At 39.5% G+C, this 12,274-nt stretch overlaps 1 protein-coding gene across 1 annotated transcript in view; it reads left to right on the top strand.

Annotated features, from left to right (window-relative positions):
• The window catches only part of LOC145355846 (serine/threonine-protein phosphatase PP1-gamma catalytic subunit A), a 27,489-nt gene extending 23,986 nt beyond the window's left edge, over positions 1 to 3,503 (top strand). The window contains exon 7 of the mRNA XM_080208273.1: positions 1,843 to 3,503. Within this exon, the coding sequence (XP_080064399.1) occupies positions 1,843 to 1,932 (90 nt within the window). The 3' untranslated portion in view covers positions 1,933 to 3,503. The remainder of the gene's footprint in view (positions 1 to 1,842) is intronic.
• Positions 3,504 to 12,274: the final 8,771 nt, after the last annotated feature.

The raw sequence follows: 12,274 nt of genomic DNA on the forward strand, positions 1-12,274 counted from the left end.
CCTAAATTATAAATCAGATGTGTACTTTTGTCACTTTCCCTGTCCAATAGAAAATGACTGCTGTAATAGAAATAGGAGCAGGAGTAGGCCATCTAGCCCCTTGAGCCTGCTCCGTCATTCAGTAAGATCATGGCTGATCTGATGGTGATTCAGCTCTACTTGCCTGCTCCCCGTAACCCTTAATTCCCTTTTATTGGGTAAAAATCTATCTGTGACTTAAACATGTTTAACGAGCTAGCCTTCTACTGCTTCAATGGGCAGAGAATGCCAAAGATTCACTACCCTCTGGCAGAAGTAGTTCCTCCTCAAGTCTGTTCTAAATTGACTCCCCCGTATTTTGGGGCTGTGCCCCCTAGTTCTTGTTTCTAATCTAAGTGGAAATAACCTTGCTGCTTCTACCCTGTCTAGCCCCTTCATTATCGTACATGTCTCTTTAAGATCTCCCCTCAACCTTCTAAACTCCAGTGAGTACAGGCTCAATCTCTCCTCATAAACTAACCACCTCATCTTTGGAATCAACCTGGTGAACCTTCTCTGTACCCTCTCCAAAGCCAATATTTCTTTTCTCAAATAAGGGGGACCAAAATTGCACACAATACTCTCGATGCGACCTCACCATACCTTGTACAATTGCAGCAAGACCTCCCTGCTTTTATACTCCATCCCTTTCACGATAAAGGCCAACATTCCATTTGCCATCTTGATTACCTGCAAACTGAGTTTTTGTGATTCAGCACAAGGACCCCCAGGTCCCTCTGCACAGTAGCATGTTATAATTTTTCACCGTTTAAATATTCCATTTTACTATTACTCCTTCCAGAGTGGATAACCTCACACTTACGAACATTATACTCCATCTGCCAGATCCTCACCCACTCAGCCTATCCAAATCTCTCTGCAGACTTTGTGTCCTCCACACAATTTTGTTTTCCCACTCATCTTTGTGTCATCCACAAACTTTGTTACCCTACACTCGGTCCCCTCCTCCAGATCATCTATGAATATGGTAAACAGTTGAGGCCCCAGCACCGATCCCTGTGGCACGCCACTAGTCACGATTGCCAAATGGAAAAGCACCCATTTATTGCAACTTTCTGCTTTCTATTAGATAGCCAATTCTCAATCCACGCTAACACCTTACTCCTAACTCCGTGTACCTTTTTATCTTATACAGCAACCTTTTGTGAGGCACCTTATTGAATGCCTTCTGGAAATCTAAATACACCACATCCACCATTTCCCCTCTGTCAACCTCTCTCATTATATCTTCATAAAATTCCAGTAAATTCATCAAACACAACTTTCCTTTCATGAATCCATGCTGCATCTGATTGAACCATTCTTTTCCAGGTGTCCTGCTATTTCTTCCTTAATAGATTCCAGCATTTCCCCAACTACGAATGTTAAGCTAACCAGCCTGTAGTTACCTGCCTTTTGTCTACCTCCTTTTTAAACAGTGGTGTTACATTACCTGTTTTCTGATCAGCTGGCACCTCCCCAGAGTCCAGCGAATTTTGATAAATTACTTCTGCTATTACTTCTGCCATTTCTTTTGGTACCCTGGATGCATTCCATCTGGACCAGGGGACTTGTCCACCTTTTAGTCCCATTAGCCTACCCAGCACTACTACTTTAGTAATAGTGATTGTTCTAAGGTCCTTGCCCCCTACAGTCCTATGACTGTCAATTATTGGTATGCTGTTTGTGTCCTTCACAGTGAAGACTGACACAAACTTATTTAAGACCTAATATTTAGTATTATTTAATATTTTTTAATATCTAGTACAATTACATGTAATGTGCAAAGTTTCATTCCTTTTAAAACACCTACTTTTTGTTTAGATTTTGAAACCAGCAGAGAAAAAGAAACCTAATACAAGCCGGCCTGTAACGCCACCAAGAAGCATGATCACAAAACAAGCCAAGAAATAAAATGAGGAACTCTGGCATTGCCTGTTCGGACTTGTATTATACCAGTTTGTCTCCATTTTTAACTTTTTCTTTCTTTGTGTAAAGTGTATCTGTCAGCTTGCTTGGATTAGATTACTATTTGTTGACTTGTGGTTTATCTGCTGTGATATACTGAACCATGGTTGCTGCCTCAAGCTGCAAACGTGTGCTCCCCAAGATGGAAGAATATTAAAATAGTATTGTAGCTCTCTAATCTGCATCGAGGCTCCTAATGGTTGGCATTAATTGCTAGCAGTAATGTGCTTGACTGCTGTTCCTCAGCAGGCTTCAGTGTAGGTCAGGGGAGGGGGATGGTGAGGTAATGGTGGGGAACAAGATGACTTGCAGTTGGCAGAAATTTGACATTTTTGGTACAGTTCACGAAAGTGGTGTAAATGCCTTGTGATGGCAGTTATGAGTTTTTTATTTTTTTAAAGACCTGAAGAGGTGATGCTTATGAGCTGGTAATTGACCTTTTTGGAAAAAAATCTCATGTAGGGAGTGGCATACTGTTTATAAAAACCTCAGAAGTTATAGTTCAAAAAAATTTTGTACTTTCTCATAAAATGTTTTTATTTAGAGGAATGCACCTGCTTTTTTCAAGTCTACGTGTCTGTCGTGTAAGCAACTGTTGTATAGATGTCATGATTAGAAGGATCTGCCTCTCCACTCTGCCAGCATCACAGAAAATGACGTAAATTTGATTAAGCACACTTCCTGTACTGTATATTTTAAATGATGAAATAAAGCCATTATTTTACATTTGGCATTTTGATTTGTTTTAAATTTCTGTCAATATTAAGTTCCTTGTGTTTTATAATGGCAGACAAATGGGTTAGTTAACTGGCAAAGATGGTGGAGAACAGATTGAGAAACAGCTAGTGTAGGTTATTGAACTTTAAATTGTAAGATATTCAGCCATTTTTGTTCTTTATGGGATTGGGAGCTTTTTCCCCTCTCTCCCCATGCCATGTATCATCCTTGGCTTTGAGATCAAGCAAGCAATCTGTTCTTGGGGTTCTGTCATTATACAGTTGGCCACTAGGCTGAGTGTTGTTTGGCATGTTCAATATTAACTTCCTCTGATACCTCCCCATGATTTTATGGTTGAGCTAGTTCTAAATTCATTGGGGTTCCTTATGGATGATGGACTACTTTTGCTCTTTGTTTGTCCAGAATCCCCATGGGTAAAATGATATTGCACTAGTTCCCCTTCCTCTCCCTTATACTATCCTGTAACATATTAAATGGGAGCTACAAATATTAATGGCTTTGCAGATCAAAATGCTCCTGCATTAGCTCCACAATTCTTCACACTGCATTCCAGCTAACAGCAGTACAACCATGGGGATGCTAAATAAGGAGCTGCTGTTTTTTTTTGTTTCCTTGTTTGGGGAAGGCCAAAATTGGGCATATATGTATGAGCCTGGTGACTGGTTTAAGACATGGCAGATTCCTGGACATCCGTTTGCATGCCTGAGCCCTCAACCAAGTAATGACTAATTTCATGATTAAATTGGGGAAAAAAAATAAAGCCTTTTTACAAATCTGGACTTGTGTATTTGTGTTTTCCTTGAGTGGAGAAATTAGCTCAATATATTCCATGCCTGTAATGATACTGAGCCATATACAAGAAGATGATTCCAAGTTTGATTTGTGTTGAATAATTTTCCTGATTATACTTGTTCAGCTCTGAGCAAGAGAGGGTGGAAAGTATTTTTTTAATTCGTTCTTCTCCCTAGCTGTAATGCATTGACTGCTATCTATACATAGATGTTGGGTTGGGGCAGGATTGGACTCCACTTATCTGACCCATAGAGAAAATTAGCAAACCGCATGAGGTTCCAGGAACTGTGCACTTCCTAATCTTAAAACTAGGATTGTACTCAAATATTACAATACTTGAAATATACCAGTGCTGGCAGCCAATATGCCTTTGGAAGAACAGCTTAGAGTGACAAGCAAGAAGATGGTCCTCAAGTGTGCAATACCTTTTTTCTGTGAGTAATTACAAATACTTCCACCAATTCTTTGAAACTACATAGAATATTGACATACAATTTGATTTGTTACTTATTCTAACCATTAACTGCCCTCTTTTGCACTTTCTATTGTTAAATTACATCCCACAAAGCTATTGTTTGAGTGTCAGAGAAGGGTTAGACATTTTTGGAGTCTTAGGCCAGATTGATCAATTATTGAATAGGGTGCATATGGTTATATCTCCCTGGCTGAATCATGACTAAACATCAGATCCCACAATCATTTGCCTGTGTACAAAAATGCTTTATTTTAGATATTACATTTTTTAATAGTGTAATCACCAAACCTCTGTGCTCCCAACCATGCACTAAGACACTCCAATTTCATTATTTTGATATTCGTTTGCAGCCTTGTTTTCTTTCTTTCCTAATGCACTTCAGCCTAATCCATAATTGGCTGCACCTTTTGATGCCAACCCATGGTGCTGCCACCATTTGCCATATCCAGTTGCTGCCGCAGTGCCTTGGTATGGTGCTGAAAGAGGAACATGAGGGGAAAAAAACAACTTCCAGACATTGCATCTGGAAGACTAGTTCATTTTTAAATAATTCCTCTGGTCTGAAGCACCTTCTACCTAAAATGTTTGGAGTTTGGCCAAACGGTACAGAAATATGCAAAGAATGGAAATGCCAACTAAAAGGTATAGCTGCATCTTGGATGTCACATCACAGCATAGAGAGGCTTGTGCTTATTTATGTTTACAAATTTTATAAGGACTACACACAGCTGTATTCTTTACACTCCATTCCCTTGCTCTTACAAATATTTGTGCCCAGAAAGCAAGCTTGAATTGAAGTCTGTTCTCTAAAATTTCACATCTGATCACCCAACTTCCCTCCTCTGCAAGTCTAGCTTGCATCAACTATCCCTACCACCTCCAAATCTCAATTTCCTCTATCCATTTTTTATGCTTTTGATATTGAAGTTATCACTACCTCAAATAATATGCTCTTGAAGCACATTACTTCAGAACTGGGTGACTGATATGTTTGAACTCGTGCTATAATTTCTGTAGTACCTGAACAAGCCCAGAGTCCCCTGTTCTTTAATATTAATTGTTCTATCCTTCAATTCTCCTCTGCAATGCAGTCTACCTTCCTGATACTGCTCTCTTATTTATAGCTGTTCTAATTCTTATCTGGTCACTAGTGTTATCCAGGACTGTTTCATTGTTTATTAGCCTTCCTAAGTTGCATTATCCAGAAGTGCTAGATTAAATTCAAAATGCATGCTGATAATATCCACTCTTTCCCACCTAAAGGCTATTCAAACCAGAGCAGGTGTTCTTTGGGTCTATTGGCCAATATTCAATATCAGTAAAACAAGATTTTCTGATACTGAGAGGGGCAGTTTGGGAATTGGTTGCCATACTTATGTTACTGTATCTACAGCTCAAAAGTGCTCATTTGGTTGTAAAGTACTCTGGTACATGCTAAGATGAAAAATGCTTGTATAATTGCATGTTCTATTTATCCCTCTAACTGACTATATCTGTCTTGTTTCCTATCCTCTTCACCATTGTGGGTCACTTTCTAATGTCAAACTCTGGCAAGGTAAGGCTCTGGGGACCTGGGTTCAAATCCCACCATAGCAGATGGCAAAAAAAATCTGGAATTAAAAATCTAACAATGATTATGAAACTGGTCAATCATCACAAAATCCCATTTGGTTCACTAATGTTTTGGTGTTTCTGTTCTGTCCTGTGTCTTTCCCATTTGGTCTATATTTCAAATTTATAGCCAGAACTTGCAACTTCAAATCATAAAATAGGTTCCAATGGGTGAGCCATCCGTTATTCACCCTTCCTGATTTTATGGAAAAGAAGATGCACTGTTTTCTGTTTGTGAATACACTGCGTATATTAAGTGAAAGGACGAGCTGCTTTTGAAGACAGGTGCAATATACTCTGGAAAACAGGATACAGTATGTCTGAAGTCCAAAAATAATCATTATTCTGCATCCTTGAAATGTGTGTGCCCAAGTTACAGATGAAAATTCTGTGTTTGTATAACAAACTGTTATCAATTCTGCACTGCAAGTGTTCTTGCAGAGAAGGAGCTGAATAAGCATTTAAGATTACATCTTAAGGTGACTGGTGGGAGGTCAAGGATTAAAGTTGAACAGTGAGAAGGCAGTTGGAGTAGAGTGAGCAATCAGCGGTGCAATGAGCTGGAAACATTAATGGGATTGAGGGAAGGTGACAGGATTGTATGTTGAGAAGCAGGCACAAATTTTAGGGTAAAAGCAGAAGGGCAAATGGAAAGGATGAAAAGCAGCAGAGAAAAACCACGAACTGCAAGATAGCAAAGTGCAGGGAAATGGAATGATATTGGATGAATGGGAATGTGAAAGCCTCAGGCCATAATGGGAAATGGCGTAAGAGATCAGAAATGCTAAAGTGACATAATGAGAAGCAAGGGAGGGAAAGGGCAACAAGTATGTGGGATAAGTGTACAGTAATGTAAAAATGGAGAAGACAGTGTTAACATCCTACGAGTTTCAACAATCAGCAGCTCACAATTCCACCTCAACTTCAAGTTTATAACTTCCAGCCAAGAGAAAATGCAAACAAAAAAAAAATTGTTCATATCTGGCTGTTTAGCTCAACTTTTGGTAACCAGGTAAGCTTTTTTTACCTGTACGTATATTGCACCTACTGGTCTCTGGCAAATTTCAGTTTTGGGTCTCCAAATCTGATGCTGCTTTGTGCTCCAACTTGATGTTGTATTGTCTTTTGAAGTCAGCTGTGTCACAATTTGCTGCTGAGCTCCTCACCTCCCAATTTACTGCTTCTCCCCTACATGCTGCTTTTGTTACTATTTAAAATGTGTCTCAAGTGCTCTTCCTTTCACCTCTTGCCCTACAATCTCCTTTGTGCTTGTGGCTTTTGCGCCCAGACCATTTGTTTTTTGGAGCCTTGCTCCCATCCTCCTTGTTCCTGTGGCACTTCCTGTCCTGCCATGCTTGCTTGCAACCCTTTTGTGCCCTTCCTTTGTAATGCTCCTGCCCAGTATCCAGCTAGTCTTGTTTATCAGCCTATTCAATCTTCCATCCACCTACGTTTCACACCCCTGCTTAACAGTAGCACTCTAATCTGGTCCTCAGTGAATGGAGTTCAATTGTTAATGACTAAATTTAGTCCAGGCAGTTAGTTAATAAAATGTGGTTGGGTAAATACAGTCCAGTGAATTAATTGAATTGTGTGACTAGCTCAATGGAATCAAGCATATTCATTTAATCACAATTGTGAATTAAATCCACCAAGGAAATTGGGTCACTAAGTGAACAAACTCAAGTGATTAATCTAATGTAGGGCTGAGTAAATGGAATCCAAATGTTCATTACTCATTTATGCATAAATCAGTACAGAAATACATAGACATGTACTGTAAATTGTTAATATATTAAATGTCTGATAAAAGGTACATTCTAATAGGGTACATCGATTGTAGAATATGGGCTTAGAACTTCGAATATTTAATTCAAACCAGTGTGTCATTTTTTTTCTTCTGTTTTGGATCAGATTTCTCCTACGTAGGTCAAGTTTATAAAACACTAGAAGCAGGAGTAGGCCATTTGGCCCTTTTGAGCCTGCTCTGCCATCCATTATGATCATGGCTGATCATAAAATTCAATATCTTGATCCCCCTTCCCCTCACCAATATCCCTTGATTCTCTTTAGCCCCAAAGAGCTAAATCTAATTTCTTGAAATCAGACAATGTTTTTGCCTCAACTACTTCATGTGGTAGTGAATTCCACATATTCACCACTCTGGGTAAAGAAATTTGTTCTCACCTCTGTTCTAAAAGGTTTACCCCTTTATCCTCAAACTATGACCCCTAGTTCTGGATTCCCCCACCCCAACCCCACCATCAGAAACATTTGTTTCTGAATCTACCCTGTCTAACCCTGTTAGAATTTTTAAAGTTTTTGAGATCCCCTCTCTAAACTCCAGTGAATATAATCCTAACTGACTTAGTCTCTCCTCATATGACAGACCTGCCACTCCTAGGAATCAGCCTGGTTAACCTTTGCTGTAATCCCTCTGTAGCAAGGACATCATTACTCATAAGGACAACAAAACTGCATACAATACTACCAGGGTGTTGCCTCACCAATGCCTGTACAATTGCAGTAAAACATCCCTATTCCTATACTCAAATCCTTTTGTTATGAAGGCCAACATACCATTTGCTGCCTTTACTGCTTGTTGTACCTACATGCTTACTTTCAGTGACTGCATCAGGACGCCAAGGTCTTGCCGAGTATCCACATCTCAATTTACACACACATTCAATAACCTGTCTTACTGCTACCAAAGTGGGTAATCTCACATCACATTATATTGCATCTATCATGCAAATGCCCACACACTCAGCCTGTCCAAATCAGTCTGAAGCATCTCTACATCCTCCTCACAGCTCACCCTCCCAACCAATTTTGTTTTCACTGCCAAATTTGCAAATGACACAGTTCCCTCTTCCAAATCATTAATATATAATGTGAATAGTTGGGATCCTAGCACAGATCCCTGTGGTACCCCACTAGTCACTACTAGCCAATTAGAAAAAATCCATCTCAGGAAACAAGAAGTTGACAATCTGCTAACCAGCTTTCTATTCATCTCAAGACATTATCTACAATCCCATACTTTCTAGCTCACCTCCAAACTGTTTCATATCCAGTCCTATGTAAATTAGTTACACCTCAAGCCACTTGACATCAAATTACAGGACTTGATTCCTTACCAGAATCCTCAAACACAAAGTTGACACACTGATGTATGAACAACTATTATTTCATTCAAATGCTAGCTAATTACCACTAACATGTTATAAATGGTAAATGTCATTGTGGCAACACATGCCAAGAACACATCATTTCCAAATGGGGGAAAATCTAACCACCCTCTCGTTGTGTCTGCCTCCATCAATATTCTGAGTGTGTCCATTGATCAGAAACCTAATGGAGCAGCCACGTCAATACTGTGGCTACAACAGCAGGTTAGAGGCTGCTTATTCTGCAACAATTAATTCATTACCTGTCCTACAAATTTTTTTTGGAGTGCATGGGTAATTTATTGAAGCGTGCAAACCCTTTAAATTGCACAGTAACAAGACTTTGCCCTGCACAGGACTTCCAGATTGGCAGGTGGTCATGTGGCTTACAAAGAACATTTCTCTTGACTTGAAGAAGGTTCACCTTCTTCAGGGCATACATCAGGACTGTGATGAAATATGCTCCAGTTAACTGCTCTACTGCAGTTTTCACAATACTCACTCAACAACATCCATAACAAAGCAATCTGAGATTGGCATTCTGACACCACTTTAAACATTCACTCTTTCTGACATTAGCACACTATGGCTGCAGTGTGTACCCTCTGTAATGCGTGCTGCACAAATTTCCAAGGCTTTTTCAACAGTACCTTCCAAGTTGATGACATCTATAACCTAGGAAAACAAGGGTAGGAAGCACAACCACCTGCAAATTCACCTCCAAGTTACATACCATTCTAACTTGGAAATGCCATTCCTTCATGGTAACTGGATCAAAATCCACGAGGTGATGGCTAAGATATTTGTATATCTCAGATACAAATATATCTGAGATACAAATATCTCAGATATTTGTATTCTGGAAGTTTATATTTTCACCATCTACTGTGGCAGGATTTAAGCCTGGGTCACCAGAACATTAGCTGAGGTTCAGCATTAATAGTCTAGCAATAATATCAAATATCTGGAATTAAAAATCTACTGATGACTATGAAACCATTGTTGATTGTTGGAAAAATCTATCTGATTCATTAATGTCCTTTAGGGGAGGGAAAAAATGCCATCTTTACCTGATCTGGCCTACATGGGACTCCAGAGCCACAGTAATGTGGTTGACTCTTAACTGTTCTTGGGCAACTAGGGATGGGCAATAAATGCTGGCCAATCAGCAATGTCCCATCCCACGAATGAATAAAAAAATACTTCTCACCTAACTGCGCTGCAGTGATTTAAGAAAGTGATTTGCCACCATCCTCTTAAAGACAATAAAGGATGGGTAATAAATACTGGCCTTGTCAGTGATGTCCACATCAGAAAAAAAATCTTCATAAAGTAATTGAGTTTACAATCAGGATTTAGACATTGAAGTTACACTGACAATTATGTTGGGGTTATTAACTGAGTATAAATTGTTACAAGCACAAATGAGGTCGTGTTTGGGGGTTCAATAATCAAATGAACTGACGTGACCTGCAATCCTGGATATTTTGTTGCCATCCAGATGCCAGGGCATTGAGTAGACCAGGAAGATTATTTATGAAGGAGGGAAACAATCAAAGTGATTCTTGCAAAGACCAGTGATGTTGGCAAAGACAGATCTGGAAAATGAGCCTGGGAGATTAGGAAACAAATTTTGAAGCAGAATTTCACAAACAGTAATCTGAAGTTTATTTCCCTTGCTATGAACTATAATTGAGAACGACAGAACAGGTTAGATTCAGAAAATCAATGCATGGCTTAACGTGTGATGTCAAGAGTGAGTGACTTCATTTTGCTGGGATTGGGTGGAATTCCATTGGGATAGGCTACATTTGAATGGATAGGTGTTAATGTACATTGCAGAATGTTAGATTGGGAAGTAATTACATTTTCAAAGTAGGAAATTAAAAACAACCAAGACAGATGATATTATTCATGTAGTAAGAGTAATTATAGCAAGTGGGATATGGGGCAGTTCAAACCAAAGGACTAGATGTAAAAAATAAAAAGAATCAACTTTTTATTTATTCATTCTCAGGATGCTGGTATTGCTGGCTAAGCCAGCCTTTATTTCCCATTCCTAATTGCCCTTAGGTGTTGGTGGCTTTCTTGAATCACTGCAGTCCACGTGGTGTTAGTAAGGCAGTTCCAGGATATTAACCCACTGACAGTGAAGGAACGGTGATACAAATCCAAGCTAAGATGATGAGTGGCTTGGAAGGAAACTTACTATGGTGGTGGCCCCATGCATTTGCTGCTCTTGTCTTTTTAGGTAGCAGAGGTCAGGTAGAGGTTGTAGATTTGGAAGATGCTATTGAAAGAGCGTTGGTGTGTTGCTGCAATGCATGTTGTCAATGATAAACATTGCCGTCATTGTGTCGGCGGTGGAGGAAGTGAATGTTGATGACATTAGATAGGTGTCAATCAAGTGGGCTGATCTGTCCTGGATAAGTGTCACAATTCTTGAACGTTGGAGCTGCAGTCATCCTCTGCAAAATTCCCAGCCTCTGACCTGTTCTCCTGGCCATAATATTTCTATGGTCCATGATATCCCTCAGGATGTTGATGGTGAGGGATTCAACAATGTAAATGTCATTGAGTGTCTTAGGGGGATAGTTAGATTCTCTTTAGATGGGGTTGGTCAATGCCTGGCACTTGTGTATTTCAAATGTTACTTGCCATTTATATGCCCAAGCCTGGATATTGTCCAGCTCTTGCTGCATTTGGACACAAACTGCTTTAATATCTGAGGAGTTGCAAATAGTGTTGAACATTGTGCAATCATCAGCAAGCATCCCCACTTCTGATCTTATGATGGAGGGAAGGTCATTGATGAAACAGCTGATACGACCCTGAGGAACTCCTGCAGTGATGTTGCCAAACTAAGAAATTGACCTCCAACAACCACAATCATCTTGCTTTGAGCCAGGCATCACTCCAAACAGCAGAGTTTTCCCTCAATTCCAATAGACTCCAGTTTTGCTAGGGGTTCTTTGATGCTACACTTAGATTTAGTATCAAGGGCAGTTATTCTCACCTCACCTCTTGCATTCACTGAGATAAAGGTAAGGGGTAACTGACACAAAAGGGTGAAAAATGAAACATTTCCTAAATTCACAAAAGAAAGTTCAATGCAGGTATTGCAATGTACAGTACGGGAAATTAACTGGGAAAACTGGAAGCAATTATTTTGTGACAAGATCAGTAATAACATTAACAGACACCAGCTCCAAAGTGGACAAGAAAGGGAAATTGGCAATTAGTCCCATCTTTTGAAAGTAGGATTATTTAAAGTTTGCCCAACCAAATTTGGGATGTCATCATAACTGTACTGGTTTAAATAAAATCAATTCAACAATGCTCCTAAAAGGGACTGAGGCAATTAATTAATTCAAGGATCGTTCATTTAAATGCTGCACTCGCTTACTTAGGTTGAAACTCCAACTTTCTTAATGTGAGTCAACACTAATAAGTAACCAGATTTGATCAGAAAAATCACACCGTGCAGAGGGATGTTTCTCCA

The sequence above is a fragment of the Carcharhinus amblyrhynchos genome, chromosome 20, assembly GCF_965287045.1.
Source record: "Carcharhinus amblyrhynchos chromosome 20, sCarAmb.v2.hapA, whole genome shotgun sequence".
In the NCBI taxonomy this organism is placed as follows: Eukaryota; Metazoa; Chordata; class Chondrichthyes; order Carcharhiniformes; family Carcharhinidae; genus Carcharhinus; species Carcharhinus amblyrhynchos.